Source organism: Lagopus leucura, unplaced genomic scaffold (assembly GCF_019238085.1).
Source record: "Lagopus leucura isolate 7727_CA_CO unplaced genomic scaffold, USGS_WTPT01 Super-Scaffold_100001, whole genome shotgun sequence".
In the NCBI taxonomy this organism is placed as follows: Eukaryota; Metazoa; Chordata; class Aves; order Galliformes; family Phasianidae; genus Lagopus; species Lagopus leucura.
In genome coordinates, this window is record NW_024962262.1 from 10,409,291 (window position 1) to 10,436,844 (window position 27,554).

Below are 27,554 nucleotides of genomic sequence, written 5' to 3' on the forward strand. Positions count from 1 at the left end.
TTAAATTAAGTAACCCGTAGTATTTTAGTTTGCCTTCACAAGTTGCATTCGCAGCTGACAAGCATGCTCTGTCCTCGCTGCTATTTGCAGCATGTCTGCACACGCAGGTCCTCCTTGTACTGCTTTTTTGCTTCTAGGACTGGAGCTAATAGCACAAATCTTCCCAAAGAAAGCTGCAATAGTCTTATTGAAAATTGTTCTAGAGCACTACAGATTCCTACAGCATTTTTTTTTTTCCAAAACAGACATGAGAATTATTTTTTTCCAAATACTAATTTAATACTGTCATGAATCTTCCTCTTAACAAGAAATATGACTGAAAGTTTCATCAACAGCAGAACCCTCTTGATGAAGATTCTTGGTTTGTAAAACGTAACAAGCGTGTTGTGCACACAAGTGATAGTAAGACTGTATCACAATTATGAAAGCCAGTGTGGCACGACAAACATCATTTGGTACTCGCAGAATCTAATGTGACAAATGAAAACCCAACTACACTGTTCAGGAGTATGCACAGGTAACCTGAAAATGCAAAGTGTTCCAGCTAACCATCTATGGTTAATTATAATGATGTGCTTTCCACAAAATAAATTTGAATTGTTGCCTGCATGTGAAAGCTGCTCACAGAGACGTGCCTTGACACTGACAGTGTAACAGTCCCAGAGGAAATGCTGGGGTAGAGGGACTTCAGGCCTAACTCCATGAAAGCCATGTCCGTTCTGAAATGCACTTTAATGCACTCAAGGCCAGGTTGGATGGGGCCCTGGGCAGCCTGAGCTGCTGGGTGGCACTGCCCATAGCAGGGGCTTGGAACTGAGTAGGCTTTGAGATCCTTTCCAACCCAAGCCATTTTGTGTGAACCTGCAAAAGCAAGACAGTGCTCAATGCACTCAGATGGACTGGTTTTGATCTGGACACTAAGCACAGTGGGTCAAGCATCTCCTGATCCCATGAGCTGCACTGTCTCGGGGTACTACCCACTCCCTTCTGTCCATCAGTCCTTCCACCAGCCTGGGGGTAACCAGGCACAGCACTGCCTGGACAGACAGCAGGAGCAGGGGAGGGACACCCACTTGGGGCCAGAACTCCTCCCCACTTCTTCCTCCTTTGCTAGCTATCATTGTGCTCTTAAACAAACACCAGAGACGATGTCAGGATAACAATTACAGGAAGAAGACTTGTGACAGCATGGCCCTGGATTTACTATGCCCGGGGACAGGAGGGCAGAGGTTCATACAGGAAACGATAGCAGGACCAGGACGCTGCCCTAGCCAGCATGGGGCCTCTCCACAGCTACAGGTTTCAGGGGGGCAGAGGGGAGAGAGGAGGAGGAAATGTATTTTGCACTCTGTGGTCGTGAAGTCAACTTTGCCTGGTTCTGTGCTGCTGCAGAGCTCAGCCCAGGCTCTGCTTTTCAGTGTTTTAGCACCACACAAAGAATTTGAGCATCTCTCCGACTACAGCTGGGAAATATTTCAACTCAGCTTCCCACAGAGGAAGGACTTCTCTGATTCCTCCAAAGACTTCCAGCAGTGGCCACAAGTCAGTCCTTTGCAGAAAAGCATCTGCCAAGCCAAAACACAGGCTTGTGGCTTCTAAGGATGCAGCTGTGTGTGGCTCCAATCCCCAACACTGTTAAACATTGGGCAGTTGTACATGCAACAAGAACATGCAACAAGAGATGGACTACAAAGGATATCTGAGAAATATAAATTTATTTTAGACAATTTGTGATGCTGCGTGGTTTTGAGTTAACACAATCCTCGTGAAAGGATTTGAGGCCACACCAAAGCACTGCTCCAGTGACTGTGTTGTCCCTTTACCTTCTGCTGAAGGAGAAATAACAACATCACATGCTGCACTGCAGGTCTGGGATGGGAGAGATGGTCACAAACACTCGGTCATGTGTCTATCCTGTTTTCCACAGTTCTAACTTCATGCATTTATTTATAGTTTTTTGAAATTCCAAAATAAACATGAGTTTAAAATCCACTATGAGCTGCCCATCCTGACACTACAAGAGTCTCTGATCTGTATGCCCATATACACTAGAATACAAATACAGCTAGAACCAGTGTTTCTCCATCTCATTTCAGTCAAAACTCCCCTTTGCCCAGACCAGACAGCAGAAACACTGCGATTTAGCTGGGCATATTCTAATACTTCAGGAACAGCTTCCCTAGCACTTTACATCCCCTCTAGCGTGCAATCCCAGCCAGTGACTGCAAGGGTGGTTTTGATCTCTGCCTCCCCACATAAACGCCTCTTTCAGAAGCTCTAGCCTGGCACCACTTTCATGCTGATACATGTGATAGAGGCCAAAGTCTCAAAGCTGTAAAACCCGGCAAGTTCAATCACCCGAGGGAACAGAAGGCACGGCATTCTGCCCACACATTCTACAGAAAAAAAGCATACCCAGACTTCCTGATCCGATTAGCAATTCTGGCACCAGATCCTGACCCAGACAAAATACAGATGACTGATACTTGCCTAGGACCAGCTCAATGTTTCTCAACAGTGTAGGCAAAACTGAATCTGGTGACAACAGCAAGCTGGCAAACAAGAGGCTGAGGGCAGCCCCCAAAGGTGCTTTCCATTCCCTGCAGCATGACATCTTCCATCCATCTTAATCATTCTCCCACCATGGTGTGCCCATCCCATCTTCTCAAACCCAGACTCAACTAATCACATCTGCCAGAGCCTCATGCCTTCAGCAGCTCATCCTCCCCCTTGCCCTGATGCAATCCCTAATTACAGCCAGGAGCTTTTGGGGCCACAGCAGTGGGGATGGAAGCATGGGGTTGAAAGATGCACTGTCTCATTTCTCCAAGGCAAAGCAATGCGGGAAAATGCTTTGCCTCTTGCTGTAGTCTGAAGAAGCTGGAGTGATGACTAATGCTGCTGAAGTGGGCTTTCCTCCCCTTGAAATGCAAGCTCCTTCCAGTGCAAGCAAGGGCTGTGCAGACAAGAAGTAAAATACGCCATCTGGGCACCAGGTCACCCTGCATGGCCTCTGGTCCGCACACCACTGGAGGTCATCACCCAGCTGACCTCACCTCTGCCACAGCTGGCCCTAACACCCTTGTGTGACTCATAGACAAGGGTTGGCACCAGGGGGATACCAGGATGTGTTTTCCCCAGTTTCCTAGACACCATCATTAGAAGGCCCATTTCTCCATAGCAATAAAGCAAATGTACTGAACTCAACATGGAACCTCTTTTTGAGGGAGATATTTTCAGGGCATGTCTTCTGTAACAGAGGGAAGGTACCAGGAATGCAGGAGCAAGGAAGAAGCTACTGTTACATTTAAAAGAAAAAAAAAAGGAGGAGAGCAGAACTGCACAAAGCAATGGAGTTTTCCACCCCAATGAGCAGGCACTGCAGTCAGAACAAGATTGTTTCCATTTCATACCAAGAAACAAGACTTAAATCCAAAACAAAGTATTCTCTACACTGCAACTGCTCAATACTTCGTGCTGTCTTCTCTGATTTTCCTTGGATATCACCTCATGGGGGCAGGGCTTCGTGCCCAAACCGTGAACCATGGGCAAGCAATGGTTCAAAGAAGGGAGGTGATTGGAGACAAGGATCACACCTTGGCTTCAGACAAAGTCAGAGTTTGGGTTTTCTCTGCACTGGGAGATCAGTACTCTCATTGTAGTCTTTCTCAAGAAATAATATTTTTCCTAGAAATATACTTCCTATTAAATATTTGGGATTACTGCCACAAATAGGATCTGGCAAAATACAGCTCAGAGAGGGCTTTTTTCCAGTCTCTTTGCATAGGGCAAACTCAGAATAGGTCAAGTTATAAACATTTGTTCTTACAAGTAAAAATCAAATTTTCACGGTCTCAAGTTTTTCCAGAAATATAGCTCAAGATGTGCATATATATTCAGCTAGTTTCTCAACCAAAATCCTTACTGTAAAGCAAATGTCCTCAGAGAGGTCCACATGCTTGAGCTTAATACAAATCCAGATTTGAAGTTGACGAGAAGATGAGGTTGTGGAATTTCATTCATTCTTAGCCCTAAATCAGTCTTTCATAGTAAGCATGAAGCTAATAATGTCAAATAACTGTATTAGAAAGATATTTGGCACATATGAAGTGGCATTAATCATCAGTACATTCTTGTTTTACGATGCTAAAAGCTACTCGTTCCCCAGCACTATGCTGCTAAAGGAAGATGTTACCCTTAGCTTTTCTTTTACTAAACTGCATTAAAGTACCTAGAGTTTAGTCTTTGCAACTCAGAGTTGTCTCTGTTTCAATCTCAATACTTTTTGACCGAAAACACATGCAGTGCTACCTTTATCATTTCATAGTACAAAATTATTTGCATCTCTTTTGAAGTTTAAAGGAAATTATCAAGCAGAAGAGACTTTTAACTACACTAATAGAAATTTCTAACAGTGTCAGAGATAAAGACCTGTACATATTACAGTCTATAACCCACACTACTTGAAGAACACTTAAGTCACTACCTTTCCTCTCCTCCCCTGCTGGACCTAGCAAAGAAAAGGAGGTGCAGTAACAAATATGCAAGTTGGTGCTACAGCCAGACTAAGTAACAACAGGAGAGAAAATACAAAGTATTTTGACAACAAACACAACAATCTCAGTTTCAGGGAAAAAAGAAAATACAACCCACCCTGTAACTCCCAAAGAATACTTACTAATACATTCTCTGTTGATACACATACAAACTTAATTTCTTACTCTAAATATCTCGCTTTAAATCTCCTGCTCGCACATGCACATGATTCCAAAGGAAGCACCTACTGACTGCAGCCTGGTTCCCAGTCTGCCACCTTTCCAGCTCATGGGAACACCAGTGGCACTCAGATGTTAATCTCTCACTGGGGGAAGTACTCTGCTTATGCTTCCATTCCCAAAACCCGTGTCTTCCAGTTCTCCTTTCAATACAAGTTCCAGGTCAAATAAAAAAATAATAATCGCTCATTAAAAGTAACAAACAGATTACCTGCATGCTTCCTACGATAAATAAAGCATTCCAATAAAAATTCTCCCTTCAGTCCCACACTTTTTTCCACCTTCTTTACTTTATACAGGCTCTTCCTATATAAGAATAGATTTGTCAGAATAGATTTGTCAGTGTGTATCTTAGCCTCGACTCCAGTGATGCCCCTTCATGTCAGAAGGTCTATGAAGACTGGGAGCTGGTAATCATACAGAAAAGCAGATAAGCAAGGGCTTCGCCAATGCCCCTGGAATGGACATGGCGATGACAGATTGATGGTAGAACTCTATGATCTTATTGGCCTTTTCCATCCTTAACAATTACATGATTCTGTGGTAAGATTTTGGACCCTCACACAGTTTAAGGATAGCTACATTGACTGCATACTTCAGTTTTCTCTCTGGGCAGAGATCATGCATTTATGAAGAAGCATTTTAAAAGACAGACTTCATACACAGAGTTTTCTTGCTTCCAAAGTAAAAGAACAGGAGGAAAGCAAGGAGACTAATAACTTATGTGCCTCTTCTACAATGCAATAGATTATAATGTCTGGTATGAGTATTACCTTAAGAAAACTGCATGTTCACTACCAGATTCTTTTCTCAAGCAACCTATGCCATCAGCTGTCATAAACTGTCATGATCAGAAAGTACCCATTTTCCTGGGTACCGACCTTGTCACACACTGGAGCTTAAACACAGCAAATAAAAAATCCTAGGCTACCCCGATGAAAGGCTTGCACGTCCTGTTTTGCCATTTCCAAGGAGCTTGAAGCTATCCGATTCCCTCTGCTAAGCTTCAATGTGCATGCTTTATTTTGTCCTCAATTTGACAACATGTCAAGTACCACACACTCCCAGAAGAGGATTTCAAACTAAATCAGCAAACAGAATTTTTTAGGAGAACCTACTAAGTAGACTTCTTGATGGCTTGCTCAAATTACCTTACACAGCTAAGTAGGTAACTTTCATTGGTTAAGCAACCAGTTGTACTCACTCTGATCAAACATCCAGTACTGCAAGATACCAATGCTGCAACTCTGATGTACTTTCTGAGCTCTCAGGGACAGAGACAAAAAATACTAAGTTACATGATGAGTACAGGATTTGGTGGTTAACTGCAAAATGCTATTAAGCAGCAGGCTTCAAGAAGTCATGAGTAGTCTCTTGGTCAAGAGGAGACAGGATGAAGCAAGTGTGGATCATGCAAAGCCTAACTTCTTCGGAAGAATAAATGGCAGAAAGGTAGCTCTTATATGAAGAGAAAGTTTCATGAAGTCTTGACCTAGTACTTGTACTCAAACATACTCAATACCTGACAAATGGAGTCATCCAATCTTCAGCAAATGAGCTCCACGCGAAGTCTCAGTATGAGGGTAACTCTGAGGTCAGCTGCTCCATCTCCCTCACAAGAAAACAATTCAGGCTCTTGTGCATGCATTCTACTACAAAGTTGGGGGCTCAAGGCCTTCAGTCAACCAGTTGTTCTACCTGCAGTTTGTTTTCTCACAAATAACTTTTGCTCATATTAAATGTGCATTAAAAGACATATCTGAGGCACCCTCCAATTGCCACTTGCTGACAAAACCAAGATACACAAGGGTCTGTCAGCCTTGCAACTTGGGGGAGCACATTAGACGGGCACCAGACTACACAACTGAACAGCAAAACCAATCTACTGGATTGCCTCAGGTCACTGCTGTTAAAGGAAGAACAATGAAATATTGGCACAATAAGGCCACAACACCCACCTGCAGGCAGGACTGGTCCTTCCCAATGAGTAACAGCTTTCCTCCTAGTGTGGTGGGATGGGCCTCTCTGAACACCAGTAATCAGAGCAGAGCACTGGCTGTGCCCATATTTGTGAAGATGCTCTCAAAGGAAGCATCATTTCCTGACATACCTCTCTATTTCTCTGGTTTACTATATATCTGCCCATGTGGAGCTGTAGGCTGCAGTACATCAGAGACATTCAGTTACAGGTTTCCAGTCAAAGAGCAAGAGACCACCCAGAAGGTGGTCTTAAATAGTTATGTGGGAAGAGTTTTCCTGGTTCACTGCACTGTAATGAGGAATTCACTATCCCTTTCCCAGTCATTTTTCAACATCTAGCTGTCAAGTGATCATGAATTTCACAGTTGCCCTCATTTATCAACAAATGCAATGGTGTTCAGAGGCTATTACTGAAGAAAAAAAAAAAAAAAAGCAGAGTACAACACGATCTGTCACACACATCTCAGTAAAAGAAGCATGTTAAGAGCCAGTATTTCCCAAGCTATACACAAGCGCAAGAATAAAGTCACTCAGCCAGCATTGAAATACTGTTACCTCCAAGGTGCAAAGGAGCAGCTTCTCTGCACAAGCACTGAGATTGTTTATAAGAAGGGAAACGAAGCTCAACATCTCCAGCTGAAGCTGTGGAGGAATTTCAGGCAGGCAAAAAGCAATTATTCAGCTGGAGTTCGGCCATGGAGCTGCAGTTAGCACTGCTATTCTTGCAGCCAGTGTCAGGGGACCATGTAATGACCACCGGAGTTGTCTACTGAGTCATCAGCACCGCTTCCTGCAGGAGCTCTCCTTGGACATCTCCCATTTCTGCACTGACCAAGTCCATCCCCAAGTCAGTTTGGGAACACAGGACAAGGAGGAAGGGCTCGAAGTACAACTATTAGTGTCACTTTCAAGAGCAGTAAAATTTACATGGATTAAAGGGATGAAATCTTTATATATAGTAAAAAGGATAATTATAATGAAAGCATCTGTCTAGCTGGCACCACCTACAGCAAGACCTGCAAGCAGTAATTGTACAACAACAGCGTGGTGTTTAGTGTGAGGTTTAGGACTTTCTGCCAGAAAACCTAAAGCATCCAGGTTGTAAAACACTGTAATAAGTAGGTAATCCCCATCCTGGCGTCCAAGTTACTGCCCTAACCTGTTCCTTGTGATTATAAAATGTCTCAGTGTCAGCAGGTTCACTGTGAGTCAGAGCTGAAATAATAAATGGCTTATTTTCCATCCTGATGGAGGAAATACATCACGGCTCATTGTGGCTCACTTACTGAGCTTTTTTTTTTTTTTTTTCTCTTTTAAACAGGAAAATGTAAAAATAACCAAGTCATTCTCCCTTATTGCACTTATTTTTGATTAACAAAGCCCTCATTACAATCAAATTAGGAAAGAAAAAGAAGCATGTTTTCAGTATGGTCTGCAAAAACAATACCTTAGGAAAAAATACAGAAGAAAAAAAAATACAGCACAAACAGCCAAATAATATGAAATTTGGGACAAACAGCCATTCTGCCAAAGCGATTCCAGCACTTTGCTCCTGAAAACAGTGGAGGCAAGGAGCAAGGCTCTAACCCTGACTGCACTTTTGCTCCCAAGAAGTTGTCTTTCATCACACTCCCATGCAACACGCTCAAAGCTACTCCGCTGCACTTCCACAGAGCCAGGTCCTCTGGTTGTAAACTCTAAGGGAAGATGTCACCTCTTGCTCTGTGCACTGCTGGCAAGCAAACAGTGCCTTACATTTAGCAGGTCTGCTCAAACACTGCATACAAACCCCACCAAAGAATATGAAGAGATGAAACAACAGCATCCCTCAAAATACTCACTTCCTACCTAACATATGTAACAGCAGAAGTACTGCAAGCAAGGTGCCATCATTCCTCACACTACTGACAAACTAAAAGAATTGTAACCAGCAGGAGACAATAAAGCATCATCCTTTTACATAGGCCAAAGGCACAAATTATAATGGCTATTTCAAGTTCAAATTCAGAGAACATGTACTTTACATACACACATACATACAGAAACTTGAAAACAAGAGAACAATACAGGAAAAAATAAAAACAATATTGAAAAATAAATTAGAAGTGTCTTTATAAATACCTGAAGTAGCATGAATAAGAGAGAGGATGGGAAGGGGGGGGGAAGAAAAAGTAGAAGTTGTTCAAACTACTAAAGGAAAAAAATATGAATATCACAGAAACAGCCCTAATGCATATTTCCCCTGGAAACAGTTTCAAAGAATTGCAAGCTCCATGACTGCATATTTGAAATATATAGTAAGTGGCATTAGACATTAAAAAATGCAAAATTATTTTTATGAAAATAACACGTATTTAGAATATAAAATATCTCCAATATTTCATTAAAGTGGAAAAAAGGACTCACTGTTCTGTGTTACATACAGAATAACTGTAAACTGATGCTTTAAAGTACAGTAGGAAAAGCAAATGCTAATCTCCAGAACAGTAGTGCTAATAAACTGCTGATCAGCAGCTACTAAGACCAAGCATCTAATGCTGGCTAGAAAAGGGCAGATAAAAGTACAAAGTTGCTTTTAAAGCATTGTCTCTGGACAATCTCTGCAAGATTTTTAAACATCCAGTTCAAATGTACAACTGAACAATTTCAGTGCCTTGCCCATCTTTTCTGCAGCTTCTTACTCATGCTTCAGTAACTCAAATCTATCACGACCTTTAAAACCACAGGATCCTTTGGGTAGCCACTGTCAGGGCTCAGAGCTGCAGCTGCAGCAGGCAAGTTCTCCCCACGCACCGATCACTGTGCCAGTCTGCCTGTGAAACACACTGCAGTGGTCCTTTCTACCCCCTGCTGCTTTCCAGCTGGAAAGGAACACCTAATAATTCACGTCGATTTCTGGTGCTACCCATCAGCCCTAATTCTTGGCAGCCCTTAAGGCAGCTACTTAAAAGGACTAATGGTCTTGCGATTGAGTCATGGGGCTTTGACTCACTGTGTTCTACTGCAAGGCCTAGCATGGGCTCAGCTCTCTTCTCTGTCCCTCTCAGCTGCTCCGTCACTGCATGGAGAGCACTGATAACTCACTCCTCTTGAGCCTCCCTAGGTTTCAGGTTGGCTTTCTGTACAGTGTTTGGCGGCTTCTCATGTGTTCAGGGTTGCCTTTGCTTGCAAATGGCTCCTCTCAGCTGTCCTCCATCAAAACACAGGTCATAAGGAGTGAAAACATTACCATGTGGAAGGTTGACCCACACAAGCCATGGTTTCCTGCAGATTCACCCCTGTGCCCCACATGGCTTCCCAGGTACATGACCTCAAGCCCAGGCTCCGCACTCTTTCACCACAACACCTACTTCCTCTCTCTCACCTTCTGCAGCTCACAAACACTGCAAGCACCCAGCATCCTTCAACTCTCCTCCCCAGCAGCTCTCAGTGGGGCAAAGAGCCCCAGCAGAGCTCACACTGGCCAAAGGATAGTCCAGGCAAGACCACTTCACTCTTGAACTGAACCTTTTTTGTTTGTGTGTGTCTGTGGCTTATGACAGCCATCATAATGATTTTGAAGTGATGAGCACAGAAGTTGAATTTGTTACTGCTGTGTGACTCATTTAAGACTATTTCTAACCTGGGTGAATTTTCCACAATTTGAGGGCCACCTTTCACACCAGAGCTGCACATCACAAAGTACTACAAATCAAAACAATTTCAGTAATAATACAAGGATACACAAGCACTTGGCATTTGGAAGGGTAAGAAATGAGGATTTACAGGTAGTCCACAGATACATAACAATTAACGTCCACTCACAATTTTCTAATCCCTTTCGCACTTTGGATTTAAGTCCTTAGAAATACAGAAGACTGATTCATTTTAAGCTCCAGAATTTACCTTTTTTCAATTTCGGCTAGTGATATGAACAGATCATTCGATGACATTACACAGCACTACTTTTGAGGGCACACTTCTGCTCTTTTTTACTATACACCAACAAGAGCAAAAAGTCTCTTCCTTCTCACCCAAACATAGTGGAAAAGAATACGTATGTCTAAAGACAAGATCTGCAGACAGACCTTGCTGTACCTTGTTCTGGATAACTAGCAATGGTGAAAAAGCATAACGGCTTTGAAATACATAAAATCACAAAATCATAGAACCACCAAGATCATCCAGTCCAACCATTCACCTCTGACCAATATTTCCCCACCAAACCATGTCCTTCAGGACAACATCTAAATGTTTCTTGAACACCTCCAGGGTCAGTGATTCCACCTCCTCCTTGGGCAGCCTATTCCAGCACCTGACCACTGTCTTGAAGAAGAAATTTTTCCTAATATCAAACCTGAACCCCTCTTGGCACAACTTGGGGCCATTCTCTCTCATCCTGTCACTAGTTAAGTAGAAGAAGAGGCTGACTCCCATCTTGCCACATTCACAAGCTCCTCTTTGACTCTAATATATAACTTCACAGAATCACAGAATTGTAGGGGTTGGAAGGGACCTCCAGAGACCATCGTGTCCAACCCCCAACTTATCTGCATTGAAATAGACATTTTCTTAATTATACTTAACACACATTCCCCTTTTCTTTCAGCTTGTTTGCAATCTCCATTTAGTTCAAGATCTTTTTCCTTTATTCCTTTCTGCACTGTTAATAGCACCCACAAAGCTCCCAGAGAGTTCAAGCTTACACGTAGTTTGTATTTTTTTCTGAATAGGAAATCCTATAAAGTCTTACTGTTGCAAATATTCTCCATAACAAAACCTTCCATTACATAACAGACTGCATATCTTTAAGATGTTCTTTTTCCTTATGACACATGTTGTCTTCTCTTTAGAAAGTAAAACTTTCCTTGCTAAGCCTCTGCAAGAGAAAGCAGGAATTTACAAAGCAAAAAACGAGGGAAAAAAACACATCTCATGCCAATTACTACTTCACTCACTTTTCAAAGTTTTCTCATTTCCTCTCTCGCCTTTTCTTATAAATACCACAACCAAAACATTTGTTTGCTACGATTTTCAAAACCCTACTGCTTCCAAACATGAGGAAATTTCCATGCAACCCGCTGATGTTACGGGTACACTACAGCATTTGTCCCATACTGAAAACATCCAATCTGCAGTCTTTCTAGAAAGCACAGAACAACATGCAGCTCAGATATTTCTCATGTTTGTTCTGGAGGCATGCAGCCCTCTGACAGAGACATCACAACCATCTCTGGCTCACAGAACATGTTTCATCACAAGCAATCGGGATGCGCAGCATGCTGCTAAGTATCCCGTATATTCTCACCACATGGAGATGGGGGAGAACCCTTGAAGAGTGTATAGACACAAGTTATGCTGTTTATCTCAAAAGCATGCCTAGAATACATGTAGATGGTGTGGCTGAGCTTTGTCTCATAAGAGACTTGAGCTAAGGCTTTCTCAGGCTGGCAGGCTGGAGCCAGGCACTGGTTGAACCCATGTAAAACCTGTCACTTTTCTATGTCCTTGGAGGAGCAGGCTGTTGCTGCAGCACATGACATCATGACTTCTCTACAGATTAGGGGACACTTGTTGTTCTAAACCTTCCTAGAGAACCTTCTTCCCAGTCTTTCAATGTCCTGCCTAAGTCCACTGTGGTATGGACAAGCTGATGCACACAGATTGGTTTCCAAATCGGTTTGCCAAAGCACAGAGAGAAATCCAGAGGTTTCTAAACTTTGCACAACATGGCAAACTGAGCCAGTTCCTCAAGGAGCCGCAGCACAGAAGCCTTTGCACAAAGCTGAAAACATGGTACAAGGTATCTTTTTCCAACACGCTCAAGACTACAAGAGTAAATTTAACAAAGTTGTTTTCTCAACACTTGAAGCTGTCCCTTGGCCTTTTCCCTAAAGTGATGGTGTACCAGTTTGAGCCTGAAAGGATTCCTGGAGAAGTTCACAAGGGTGCCTCCTTTCTAGAGGTGTCATTCACTGCCCCTGATGAATTGTCTCCTTGTTAACAGAACAGCAACCTATTGTCCTTCACCGACTATGGAAGAGCTCCAAACAGACCAGATTCCCAAGCTAAAAGGAGACTACACAACCCTCTTCATATCCAGTTGTCTTCTCTCCTTTTTTCAGCTACCCAAAGGCTTTCCTTGTGACAGCATTAGGTTAACACATGGAAAGAATCCATTGGGCTTAATCAAAGGCAAATACCAGGGCCTTCTAACTGCAGGCAACCTCACAAAGAGGTCAGGAGGGGACTCTGATCTCCACACCAGCTAACTGGTCAGGGCACACAAGAAATCTCTATTTTCTACCAGGAAACTTTGATGCTGCTAAGGAATTGCTGAGAGCATCATCAGGATCTTGCCCAGACTGTTTCTATCAGCGGCAACACGTCCTTTTTGGGTTGCCAGTAGAAGATGAAAAGCTAAATCTTAGGTGGTAAATGAGAATCACTTTTCTTAATGATGCGACCTGAACATTAAAGGAAGGTTTACATCCAAGCAGAAAAAATTGGGAAAGGGAATATTCAGCTCAGTATGGACACATTTTACTGTTCTGTCTCTATTCCTCATGTAATAAAATCCAGTGTAAGAGGTACTTCAGCAGATCAGCAGCACAAGCAATAAACCTGGCTAGAAGATTCTGATAATACAAGCACGTTCTGTCTCCTGATTTTTTTCCTTAAATTTGGAAGGAATTTTCAGATTTCAGCATGGCTCAGACCAAGATAAATACACTTCTGGAAAAAGGCACATTACCCACAGCAAAGCTCTTTTTGCTGCCACTTAATAGCAACAAACGTAAAGTCTTCGTTGGCAATTTTGACTTCTCCTCTGGCATGATTCATTTATCCTTGGGATAGACCCGAGCGAGGGATTCTCCCAGCGCAAGACAGACTAATCAAATCATTTCAAGTCAGTCAGGCATTTGCTTTATGCCAGCCGGCCCCAGTGGCAAAATCTCTCATAATAGCAGATCTCCTAACATTCAGAAAAAAATATTCATGGACTAAACGCAAGTTTAATCGCAGCCAAGAGGCAAAGCTCCCACAGCCAGAAAGACATAAATGTTATCCCTGTCTCCTCGTTCATAATCTTTCACACTGCATTGGAAAGTAGCTCAGAGGGTGAAAGCATGCATTTCAGCTCATACATTTGACAGAGACCAGAAAACTTCCCCTAGGTGCAAGGCAGCATTGCTGTGTTGCATCCCAGTGACTGGCACAGAAAGGGCAAATTTTTGCTATGTGCTAATAGTCCTACACTATCCCACGGTAACCAGGACTCTGTGAAAAACTCAAGATGCTTTGAGACTCCCCAGTCATGCCTGATATCCTTCTTTTGGAGTACGTGGCCATGCACATGGATCCAAGCACGGAATAGCAAAATTCTCCCTCTCCTTGACCTCCAATGAAGAAGGGAGACAGGAATCACATCACTTACTCCAAAAACTGCAGCTCTTTATCTTCAGTCATAGCACACGGCACACGCTCTATGTTGACCATCAAGACATTTGGTGTGCATGTACTTCAGCCCGGATTCCAAGGACAGGCTGCAGCATCTGCTGGGCTGCCGTGTATCTGAGCAAAAACCAGCTCTCACCTCAGGAGCGCATGGGGAAAAATTGAGAAAAACATCAAGCAGTTGTGCCAATAACTACAATGGTTGTTCTCTTACTTCTCTCCAAGCTTCAGCAGCTCCCCTGCAATTGCTGCACAGCTTTCTTCCTCACCTCACGTCCCTTCTTTCCGCCACTCTCTTGCCTACTTTAATTTGAAAACTATAGAATCATTGACACTGGAAAAGACCTCTAAGACCATCTGGTCCAACCAAAATGAAAATATTTCTTCTCAGCTACACGTAGTTTTGAAGATGACTGCTTTAACTTCATACACACGTGACCTCCTGCACACCGTGCCATGGGCTCTCTAAAACACTGAAGAACACAATGACCACACCTCCACCGCAGCCATTTCACACATTCTCATACTCAACACAAGAGCACAGTCACGTGCTCCCGTTCATACATCCCATAATACAAGGCCGCTATTTATCAGTAAATGCCTGAAGGTGCAGAGCAAAGCCCAAGATTAGGATTATCTGCTGGTGTTTCACAATACCAGCAGCAACAGACAGGGAAAAGTAAAACAAGGATGCTGCAGAGAGAGACCACAAAGCAAAAGGAAATTGCCATTACAGATGTTCAGTGGGTAATGAAGAGAGAGGAGAAGGCAACAGAATCAGAGATCCAACTTATTTAGAAAGACAAATGCCTAAATGAACTGTAATTCAAGGCATTAAAGAACACACAGAAAAATGCTATATTTTGCTCAGTAAATAACTATTGGAACCCATGGCTGCAGGATAGCTACTGGAAAATAACTTGCAGTGATTAAAAAGGGATTAAATGGATTTTATAAACAACAGTATCTGTTGTTAAACATGCTAAAATAAAATTACAAGAGTTAATAACCCATTTGCCTCAGGGCATAAATTAATCCTCATCTAAGGGTAGCAGAGATCTGCCTGCATGTCAGCTCTGTATCTGGTGCAACAACTCCTCTCCATAGGCGAGCAATCTTTGCTCTTAATTCCTGGTATTTAAAAACTGTCTGTCTTGTCTGAAAAAGAGAGCATGCTATTGTTCAGGCCTTCAACTGACCTCACATAATTAATTCTGGAGTTTACCAGATATATAATTCCCTTGAGGGGCAGGGGTGAAATGCACAAAAGAGAGAAAAATAGTTTAATTGCTACACGCTTCAATATTCCACTCTCAGTTTCTTTAAATGCAGCTTGTCAAGGCACTCAGAACAAGGGTATGAGATAAAGTTCTCATAAAAAGCTTAAGACATGAACAAAGCACAAAATCTATCAGTATTGTTCAGTCCAACAGTTCACCAGCCAAATCAGTTTATGAGAAAATTAGATCTTTAAGACAGACAGAAAGGGAAGGTTTTTAATATATTGGAACAGAAGAATTTACTCAGGCTGGTAATAATTAAAGCATTATCTAATATCGTAGCCTCAAAGATGGGACGGAGCTGAAGTACAAACCCTGTGAGACTACGATTCCACCCCTTTCAATTCCTAAGTCCAAACCCATAAACCTTACTAATGGACTGGCCAATCTCCAAAATAATTGCTCCTGGACAAAACACGAGATGAGACACGACACGTTTGATGCTACGCCGTGGTTACGACTTTTCAGTTTCAAATGCCAGCTTGCTCTTTCCCACAGAGAAGACAGCCGCGTGATGGGGATGCTCCTCCTCTGGATCAGGAGAGCTTCTGGAAAAACAAGACTTTAGCATCAGATGTACATAACTCAGCCCATGAGTGATCTTCAACACTACGCTGCCAGGCTACCATAAGCCTACAGTTTTATTGCTACCACTATTAATATTCTTCCATGCCATGTAAATTACATCTGGCTCAGTTTCTTAGTGCTATAGGTCAACATTTAAACTGTATTTTCAAAAAAGGACTTCACAGTGGTCCACTTTAATACTCTAGCAAACCAGATCAGGTATGCCCTGCACCTTCCAAATCTCAGCAGAACAAAGAGGCTGCAGAACTTGGCACTGACTATCCAACAGAGCAGCATCAGTGCTGGAACCCCACACTGAACTGATAAAGCAAGGGATATGAAATGCCTGCAAGGAAAAAAGAAAGCTCTGAAACTTAAATTGGTGTTACAGTGAATACAAATACACTGTTTCAGACCACTGCATGCATGTATTCTCTCTGCTTCTCTACTGCTGAAACAGCAAACTGTGCATGGCAGATGGCATGATTCATCCTAAAATTACTCTAGCAGTATTCCCTCTATTAGCCTCTAAGGAGTAAACTAGGACAAAAACACTCTGCATGTTAACTTCAACTAGGCAGTTATCATGAGGAGCTCTCAGGTCAGCCCACTTGCTTATTTTGCAGAATTTATCTTTCAATCGGCAGTTCACATTATGCACAGAGACTCCACTTATTTGTTACACCGACCAGGAGTTAATACAGATGGGGGAAAGAAGGGGAGCAACTGGGCTGGACATGGAAGTGTTTTCTGACAGTAAAGAAGATCAGTAAAGAAGTCCACCAAAACTCGGGCCACACATCACACTAACGACAGTGTGTGTGGCAGGACAGGATACATTCATTTTTAGACACTGTACAGCTTAGCTGGGAGAAGAATTTCCTGCCAGTCCAGGGCTGAATACGGATCTACTCAGTTGAAGACATGCAATAAAGCTTTTGTGCTACTTTACCAGGGATAGGACACACACATCACATTTGGTGTCAAGGAAGCCTTACCAACTAACCTGCCACAAAAAAAAAAGCAGTTACAGCACCCTATCATCAGTCCCCCTCCTTCACACAAAGGGCAGGAGCCAGCTGTGCAGGGCAACTTCTTCCAGGAAAATACTAAAACACACAAAATAACAAATTTAGATCCCAGCTGCAAGGAAAGCTGAAGTGCTCACCCACAGACCTGTTAGACTCAATGACTTCAACTGAAACTCCATCCCTCACCTAAAAAAAAATTCTAAACATGCTTAAAAGATGCTCTAGACTATGCTGACAGTACAAAAATTCACTGCAGTGCAAGACATGTCCCCAGATCGACTGCAACATTAATTGCCCAGAATCTGGGCCCCAAGCTAAAAATCTCCTCCCAAAATAAACAGTCCACAAGAACTAATTTATTTTTTGCTCCATCAGCAACAAGCCTCGGTCAGCAGAAGCAGAATATTGTGTGTGCTTTGATGCCTGGGTTAATCAAGGAGGGGGTGAAATCAATAACACAGTTGCCCTCATCTTTGGGGATAAAGTGGTGAAACTGTTCCTAACGCCACCTCTTCAAAGAGGTGTTTTCTACATGCGTATACCCTACTACGTCAGCCTGGTTGCATAACCAGGTTGTGCAACAATTGCAAATTCATTTACATCTTCATTTTTGTTCCAGTGCTCCAGAATAGGGAAGCAACGAAGACCATCGAATGACAGGATGAACTCTGCATTATTCCTCTCCTACACTGTGGGTCAGCCCCTTGAGGATGCTCCGCAGAGAGCCTGGACACAGTGAGAGTGAAACACGACTGCTCACCTGGAGCAGATGTCTGGAGCAAAGCTTTAGTTAACAACCTCAAAGCAAAAGATGACTTCATAGCATCAGGAGATGACTGGTGCCGGCTCAGACTGCAAGCAGAGGAGATTATGCTTTCTCCTTTTAATACTTATTGCTATGTAATTGCCATAGAACTGTAAAGAAGAAGTAGGCAAGAGTGCAGTATCAGGTTTTCATAGACTAAACGAACTGGATTATTCAAGAGCGACTCAAGTTTCCTAACAAGCATGGAACAGTCTGCATTAAGATAGCATCTACTTATTTCCCAAAAAAATTAATTGCAACAGGCTGCATTTTAAAATACTGCTTTAACCTCCTGTCCTAACTTTTATTTCAAGAGCATACGTACTGGATTTACTACATTTGTGAATCGAGGTACAACACATCAGCAACACCAGAGTTTAGACCTGCATTACTATTCTGCTTGCTAGAATACACACTTGTTTCACCTTAAGAAACATCCAGTTAAACTGACAGCATATTCACAAAGGAAGAAGAGAAAATAAGATGGGAAAAAACTTACTCATCCAGCTTGAACTGAAAGAGAGTTCAGCCTTCTCTGGCACTCTCCAAGTTTTTCAAGCATTATGCCACCTGCATTTGAATGCAGAAGTGCATTTTGCCTCAGTGCTGCCCCAAGGATAGCAGGGCATAATATAACTATGGGAAAAAAGGAAGTTGCTCTGATTTGAGCATAGCATCACACTCCAGGTTTTCACATCTGAATGCACATATGTGTATATATATGTATATACTGATGTGTGTGTTATGTGTGGGTTTCGGTGTTGCCTTCTCTATAAACTCCTAGGTATTAATGAAGACCTAAATTTATCTCACTAAAAATACGTAGTACATTTTTATTTATGTTTGAATTATATAACATCTTTTGTTCAGATAAGACATGAGGAAGTATCCTCACCCTGACTGCCAAGCACCTTCTGGCTAGACATGCAGATCCTTCAGTTGACCAGAGCTCATTGCAAGAGGCAGGGCAGAAGCAGGACGAGTGCTGCAGCAGTGTCCAGCAGGCAAACACTACCTGCAAATGGCTGAGCCGGATCTGTCTCCAGCATCTTGACCTTCATTAACATCACTACAAAGCTATTTATAAATAATAATGAAAGAATAAAAGTAGCACAGAATGGTTTGGGATGGAAGGGTCCTTAAAGATCATTCAGTTCCAGTCCCTCCGGGACAACCATCCCCTAGACCTGGCTTCCCAGGGTCCCATCCAGCCTCTCCTTGAATGCTTCCAGGGATGGAGCACCCACAGCTTCTCTAGGCAGTCTGTGCCGGGACATCATCACCCTTCATGGTGAAGAATTTCTTCCTTCTAATGTCTACTCTAAACCTATCCTCTTGTAGTTTAAAGTAGTTATGACACATGCAGCATGGATTCTTCCCTTCAGCACAGCCACTATTCCTCATCCTGAAGCATCTCACTGAAAAGCAGATGCAGCAGCAAAGCATCCTCCCAAGAGGCCAAGGGACGAAAACCCTACCTGATTTCACAGAATGGCCAGGGGTGGAAGGGACCTCAGGGATTATGAATCTCCAACCACCCTGCCACATGCACGGCCACCAGCCTCCCCATTTAATTTGATTTGAATGGTTTTAACTTTTTAATCAGGCACCCAGCCAGCACCGGGGCAGCAGGCAGGCCCCAGGCCTCCCCCAGCAGCCCCCATCTTAACACCCCCCCCCCCAACTTCTCACACCGTCCAACAAGAGTTATCCCTCTTCCCTCTGCCCACCACCAGGATGCCTGCAGAGCCGGGTTTTTGGGGGAGAAAGGGTTGTGGGGGCTGCAAACAATTTTGTTGAATTCGAAAGTTCGCATTTAATCAGAGTATTTTTGGAAAGAGAAATCAACACATTAACGACAAATGGGAGCACACAGCAGATCCTTTCACATCCTGACAGCAGAGAAGTGCGGAGGCCTGCTATGAAGCATCTCTGAATAACAACGTCTTCATTTTTTGAATACCTAATTAAGAGTTTCTACATATTGCAAAGCCCCGCTATAAGATATAATTTAGTTGGCAAACACTAAAGATCTCTCACTCTGTAAGTAGGCTTTTGGCAATCAAAATTTAAATCTGGATATATGTACAGCTCAGGTAGTTTATTTTTTATTCAAACAATTACATTCCAATTAGCAGATTAAGTTGAATCATTTTTTAGCAAATGCAAGCTACAGGCAAATCAGCACCCCCCACCACCACAAGAGCATAGTTTTGGATTGTTGATATCCTTAACCCCATTAGCTGCTTCAAATACAGTCAAATGCACATTAAAGGACAGCAGCCAAAGTGAAACGAGTTGTCTGCATCTAAAAACACCACAGATGCCAAAAGACAGCACCAACTTGGACCCAAAATTCACGCATGCCAAAAACCATTTGCAACTGTGCTAATTCAGAGTCTGGGAACTGAAAGGCAGCTCAATATAATACAACAGGCAACAAATCCATTCCTTTAATTTCAGTCGCCAAATTTAATTAATTTCCAGCCAGGCAAACATTTAGCATTTCTGCTGACCTTGCAAGATGTAAGCTCCTTTGCACAATAAATGTGGTCTAACAAGTCACCACATTTATAGTGAGTTGCTTCAGCCTTATCTAACTGTGTAGTTTGAAAGTCAGTGATGGGTAATTGAAACTCCACCCACGTCACAGTTTCTGGAGCTAAGCTCAAGAAAACTGAAGAAGTCACTACTTTTTCATTTCAAGCAAGACTGCAAACAGTATTTGGATAATTGAAGTCCATACTCTGAACTATGCAGATAGTCCTTATTTCGGAAGGAGATAAAAAAAATAGAAGCCTGCAATCTGCATTTTGACTTTTTTTCCCCATAAAACGTATGTCCAGGCTCCAAAGTTCCAGAGTTCCCTTCCTTGAAGAAAAAGAAAAAGCAAAGCCCCTCCACTGCCCATTCACCATAACTGCCAACAAGGAAAATAAAAAATAAAATAAAAAATAAAATAAAAAAAGGTAGGTTTTGGAGATTTTAGAACAGATCCGGGTGAAAAGCAGCTGTGCTTATCCACTGCTCTGCTCCTCTGCAACACCAGCAGTGCCCAGTAGTGCAGGGTCAGACCACTCATTTCATTCCAAAAAGTCCTTCACCTCCTGACTTCTGAGCATGACTAAAAAGAAATACGTATTTCTGGCACTAATTAAATTAACTGTAGGGCAAGGGCTAGGGTTGAGCCTCTCACACTTTTAGAGGAAGACACCAGCATGCAAGAAGCGCAGACCCCTTCATCTTTTCACACCCTGATGTGGGAGACACACGAAGCCCAGCACGAAATGAGCTCTGAACAACAGATTCTCAGAAAAAAAAAAAGAAAAAAACTAAAGATGCTAATTAATAAGAACTCTTACATCTTGCAAAGCACAGGTAGGAACCACAGGAACAGCCCTGACAGCCTCACACCAGCACGCAGTTAACACGACAGGGACAGGCAGGCTGCTCTAATGCTGCCATAGCTATCTCCAGCCCACTGGCTTGGAGCAGCAACAGGACCAAGCACATTTCCAGCTGTGCAGATTCCTAGCATTCCCAAAAATTAAGTTTCTAAGACTAGAACAAGAGAAGACTTGTAGCTTGAGGTTGAATTAACTCTAGAACAAGAAGTGCTTGCAAGCAGAACTGTAAAATCATTGATATCACGCAGTGATGCACGATGCCGTGAGCAAAAGCAAGTTGAGCAAACTCAGTGCTGCCCTTCGTTTCTCCGGAAACTTTCTGCTTGATGCAGCAGCTGCTAGAATCACAGCAGAATACCAGTGACTGTGTTTTCAAACCCAGCCACCTCCCACCCCACATATCACATGGGAAAGCACTCCTAAGCCTTCACCAGTTACTACAGAAATGTTTCTGAAGTAAATACATTTGCCTCCTCAGATATTATTTTTGCAGAGATCATTAGCCACTACGAAAATCTAGCACAAGGTCTAATGAAGTGCTTCGTTTGAGATAATCATCAATACAGTACAGCAGTTGACTTCATTCTCGTTACTCCTCCCCCTCCTACACTAGGAATGGAGACCTGTGGCTGCTACAGTAACTGAAGATGTTTGCATATTACAAACTAAAGCGCAGGAATGAAGCAGCTTTGTTTGATGAACACATGCGAATAACATTCACCAAATATATTTAGAAGTAATGCTTCAATGTGAACAGCACTTGCCCTCCAAGATAAATGCAGTTCATGCCGAAGCTCTTTGTGCAGCAGCAGACTTTGTTCTAAACACAACTCTTCCCAGCAAACTTCATCCATTTCTGACGTGCAGACTGTCATCACAAAAAGCAGTGTTTCCCCCCATTTAAAACTCACATTGGCACACCAAACTTACACACAGAATGCTACAAAATTCACTGCAATATTAGTATGCACCGCCATATGCTTAACTATAGTTAGCTGCTGTCAGGATCAGTGAATTTTAAGTTCCTTCTTCATAGGACCTAACGATAAAGTAGATCGATCTACATTTTGCATAACTCTGGAAGAGGAAAAGCAGCTACTTATGAGGTACCTTCGGTATCTCTTATTTCACTGTTCACCACCCAAGGTTACAAAATCATTTCCAGGAGAAATCCCTGCTTCAAACACTAACTTTCTCCCAAAGCAGAAGAAGGTGAAGATTGAACCTCTGTAGGCTGTGGCAACGGCACTACATATTTCACAAATCTGTGGCTGCAAACTGTATCAGCATTTTTGTTCCAAAAGGAAAGCAGTCGTTTTGCAAAATATTCACCAGTTGTGTCAACAGAGCTGCATATATTTAGGTAGCGGTACGTTTTAGAGATTGGAGAGAATCTGAACAAACATCTATCTCAGGAGTACGTCATTTCTGGAGTCTTATTTAAAAAAAAAAAGAAAAAAAAAAAAGCACCTAAAATATAAAGCTAAAATATTTTTTCAGCATAGAATTGAGGCTGGGAGTCCAGGAGCAGCAGGCTGTACCAGTCTGGAACACAAGGCAGGAGCAGGAGGGCCAAAGCCCAGAGCAGGGCTTATTTCTGTTAGGCCTAAGTCTGAAAGGCAAATGTAGATGGTAAAGAGAACGAAGCTTGAAAAGAACAAGCATTTGAGGAGCTTCACCATTAGACAGGAAGGAACAGGCATCCTACACCTGCAAAAATGGAGCTTCTCCTTTAGTAAGCAGAGTTGGAGCTGGTGACCCTGGCAGACAGAGAGGGCAACATCCCAATGCTTAGGCTATTGCTAGTGTCGTGTGTACAAAAGCACGGCTGTGGTAAGATTTATCACAAGAGATAAATAAACAGACATATGCAGATGTACATCCATGTGTGTGTTGTACATATGCATAACACAGTGCACGATGCCAGGGGGTCTGCAAGTCTCCCAGGAAAGCTTTTACCTATGTAGTCTCAGCAGAAAGGGACAGAGTTAAACACTTGCAGGTACATAACCAGCATTGAGAGAACACAGAGCAATTTCTCAAGGCAGTCTTCAGCTAAAGTGACATTTCCACACTGAAACAGAAATGCACAATAAAAACCTCACCAAGACCTCCTTGTTCCACTTTAAACACTTGAGCACTGTACAGTTATTCCCTGATGTAAAATCAAAAGCTTTTGACAACCATGAAGACGGCTCTTCATTTCCTAGAGCTTTCCAGCACTCGATAACACACGAGTAGCTTTCAACTCAAACATACCACACCCCAGCACTGATTTTGTATGGGGACCAATTCACTGCAGAAGAATCGTGATCATTAAGCATGCCTACGAGGAGGCCACCCAAACCCTCCCCCCCCCCCCCCCAGATCAGTCCTTGGGCCTTCAGGCTGACGTCCATTCATCCTTCTGCAGCCTGGATACCATCTAGCCTCATTCCTTCAGCAATGGCTACAAATAAATTTGGGTGATCAAGTTTCCTTGGGTCTAGAAGTCGAGAAGGTGTAAATACATGTGCCACCTTAACACCTCCCATAGGGAAAAACAACCACCATGGCCACCTTGAGATGGGTGCGCCAAAAATCTGCATTTTCTGCTTAATAATCTAATAATCTCTATCCAAATAATTACCGAGTAAAGCCAGTGTAATACCACAGGTTGTGATATTGTGATCTGGACCTATTCTCAGTAGCTGGCTAAAAGACTGAGACCATTCAACAAAGCCTAAGTCTGATGGCTCCCTTACAACAGATCACGATTCTGACATAGAGCAAAAACATTATGACATATGCCCATCACAAAGGAGTTTCACTCTGTGCACATGGTAATTAGCCAGGAAGTTATCAGATTTGAGTAAAAAGAAACCAATCCATGGCTGTCATGAAGCTCCTCGAGGCCTAAAAACTGCCCTAAGCCCCACATGCAGTCTCCCACTAGCACAGGTAGAAGAAAACAACGCTTTCACTTGACTGCTGTGATCAAAGTTTCACTCTTCCACGCAACTTTCACAATGATCTCTCAGCTATTTCAGAAGCAAATCTTGTTCTTGCCTCAGCCTTCTCTGAGCAGGGCTGCATGCACTCAGCCTGTGCCCATGTCCTGTACTGCAGCAGGTTGGGCAGGGCACACTGTGAGCACTCCATCCACTCCAGCCATGAGTTCTCCATTTTGTTCTCTCCGTGCTTAATGGAGATTTTGGTTTTTAGAGTAGTTTGTGCTAAGACAGTCCGTAATGAACCGCTTTCTCCACAGCTGAGAATAACTTTACCTACTTTTTGAGCTAACAGTGATAAATTCATGTTACCGCGTTTGGCTTCTCCCCTTATTAAAAATGACATTTTCACTCAGCAGAAATTCAATGCTATTTCAAGCTCCCAGTAGATTATGTCAACACCTCTGAACTTCTTCATACAATGGAAAAATAAAAGCAGTTGAATCGTAGACATTAAGCAGGGGCCACACATGTTCACAAGCAGTACAGCTCTCCTCTTCCGGGTGACAAACACAAGCGTGCCACTGGGCACGAGGTGCTCGTTCTGCTGTGTATTTCATAGAGTTCGTGTATGATTTCAAAGGTGCCTTGTTTACCCTCCCAAATCAGCAGGCTGCAACAAGACGAAGCCTTATTTATAAGAAGGAAAGAAGATAACGCTTTCTTTCTCAGGCTGCCAAACAGCAGCACACCACTTCTTAGGTCAGACCCGCACCCCTCCTGCTGGCTCTGTGCTGCGGGTGATGCTCTGCTCTGCTGGCACCTGCAGCTCCTGATCTTCCAAGCCCTGCTCTGGGCTGAGCCAAGCTCCCGGTGCTGCAGGGGCTGCACTCCTCAGGGGCTGGCACTGGGGGCTGCCCCTAAACCCTCCCCATAAAGGTGCTCTGCAAAACACAGCACCAGTGCTATAGTGCTATCCTGCATCATGCCAAGCAGCCTGTCAAAAGGACGGCATGCACAGCAAGGCATGGGCAGGACACGTCTACTTCCAGGGTACCACATCCCCCAGCACCCCAGTTCTGTACCGGTACTGCACAGCGTAGATGTGCGGGCAATAGGAAGAGGTGTGTGAGCCCTATTAGTTGCTGAACCAAAACAGGAAGAAGAGTAATAAAAAAGAAACACCTCATAAGTCGGGCAGCTAGGAGAAGCTCGCTTTTGCTTGCTTGAATTGGGGAACTCTTTGCTTTAATTTTGTCTGTTTTAAGTCTCTTCTGCTCGTCATGCAAATGCAGTTTGCCTTATTTCCAGCAGACCAAAATACCAGTGAAAAAGAACACAGCATTTTTAAGTGCTGAGCTCCCTTGTCTCAAAGTTGTCACCCATCAATCCCTCTCCTAGGGAGGCTTTCTCGTGAAAGACATCTTGAGACAATTATTCTTTACATTTGATAGTCAAACACATAGATAGAAACTAACAAATTACTTTTAAGAGCTTTAAGAGCCTTCCACCAAAAAGGAGTTTGAGATCCTCACCTATTTTTCTTTAGTAGGGTGCTGCTTACCTGCACAAAATAACATCATCTACAAAAATCAGATGGAATAATCATTCCTCGGCACACAATTAATATATTACAATATATAAACACAGGATTTGAGCTTAAAAAAAAAAAAAAAAAAGTGAATATTAGAGATACTAGAAGGTGAAGGGAGCAAAACTCAAGAACGGGCGAGCAGGGCTCGCTTGAACGGGTGCGGAGCCAGGAGTAGGGCAGCGCTGTGCCATCTCTACAAGGAGGAGGAAGAAGAGGAGGAGGAGGAAGAGGAGGTTTGGGGCTCCGGCCGCTCACACGCAGCGCTGCCGCAAACTCCGCGCGTCGGCACCGCGGTGCGCACCGCATGCGTGGGTGAGGTCGGGAAGCGGAGGGGCTGAGCAGAAAGCACCAAAATCAACAGGTTTCCCGCCGGCAGCCCGCTGCTGGCCGCACCGAGATCGCAGGAAGCTCCGTCTCAATGTTTGAAAGGACGCTCCCGCAAAGCGAGCTGAGCGCAGCCACCGGGACAAACACAGCGCTTACTCATTAAACACACGGCACTTCTGCAACCCTTGTCCTGCCCCTGCTCTTTCCCCATCGCTGTTTGCCTCTGTCCCATCCCCGTTCCCCGACGGCTCCCCCCGGATCCCCCGGAGCCGCGCAGTGCCCGCAGCGGCGGCGGAACCTCCGCACCGCGCGGCCGGGGGGGGCCGGGAGGAGCCGCGCTCCCTCCTCCTCGCCCGGGGCCGGCGCCGTGACACGGCGTGAACTTTTGCTTTCGGCGGGGCAGGGCGCGGGGGGGGGCCCTCCGCCCAGCGAGCTGAGCCTTGCGGGGGGTGGGCAGAAACGCGTCTTTTTTTTTTTTTTTTTTTTTTTTTTCCTTCTCTCTTTGCTTTTAGGGAGAAGGAAAAAAAAAAAAAAAAAAGCACGTTTTAGAAATACAAAAGGTGTCCCGTCCGGCCCTCACCTTCCAACCGGCTGAACTGTTGCTGTCTCCCTTATCCTTGAAGTAGGGCACGCTCTTGACCATCCACTCGTAGATCTGGGAGAGGGTGAGCCTCTTCTCGGGGGAGCTCTCGATGGCCTTGGTGATGAGGTCCGCGTAGGACAGGTTACCCCAGGCGTTGCGGCGTGACGAGCTGCTCTTGCGGGGCTGCCCGGCCACGGGGCCCGGCGACAGCGCGGCCACGGCCGGAGGTACCGGCGGCACCGGCGGCGGTCCCGGCGGGTGCAGGCGGCAGCCGGCCTCGGGCGCCGGGAAGTCCCCGCAGCGGCAGGCGGCCGGCTCCGGGGGGGCGGCGGCGGGCGGCAGCGCGAAGTCCTCGCTCTCCTCCACCAGGCAGAGGTTGCTGATGAAGTCGGCGCTCAGAGCCCCGGAGGCGGCGACGGCGACGGCAGCTCCGGCCGCGGCCGCCCCGTCGGGCTGCCCTCCGCAGGACGGCGCGGGGCTGGAGGTGGCCGAGCTGGGCGGGTTGAACTCCGGCCGCGGCAGGGGCCAGGTACATGAGCGAGGTCGCGGCAGCGGCTCGAAGTCAGGGTCGATGTCCACCAGCTGCGGGGCCTCGGCCATGGCGGCGGCGGCGGGGGGCAGCGGGACGACGGGGGGCAGCGGAGCGGCTCAGCACCGCCGCCCCATGCAAGCTCCGAGCGCGGATCTGCGCGGCCCGGACGGCGCGGCAGCCGACTCCCCTCGCGGCTCTCGACCTCGCGGCTTCGGCCCCGCCGCCCTGCCCCGCTCCTCGCCCTCGGCTGCGGCGGCAGCAGCGACCCGGCCGCCCGGCGCGCACCGACTGCAAAGCCTGCCCCGC

The 27,554-nt window shown here is 44.5% G+C and overlaps 1 protein-coding gene across 1 annotated transcript in view; it reads right to left on the bottom strand.

Annotated features, from left to right (window-relative positions):
* FOXO1 (forkhead box O1) overlaps positions 1–27,331 on the bottom strand; it is a 62,996-nt gene extending 35,665 nt beyond the window's left edge. The window contains exon 1 of the mRNA XM_042867993.1: positions 26,714–27,331. Within this exon, the coding sequence (XP_042723927.1) occupies positions 26,714–27,316 (603 nt within the window). The 5' untranslated portion in view covers positions 27,317–27,331. The remainder of the gene's footprint in view (positions 1–26,713) is intronic.
* Between the last annotated feature and the right edge of the window lie 223 nt (positions 27,332–27,554).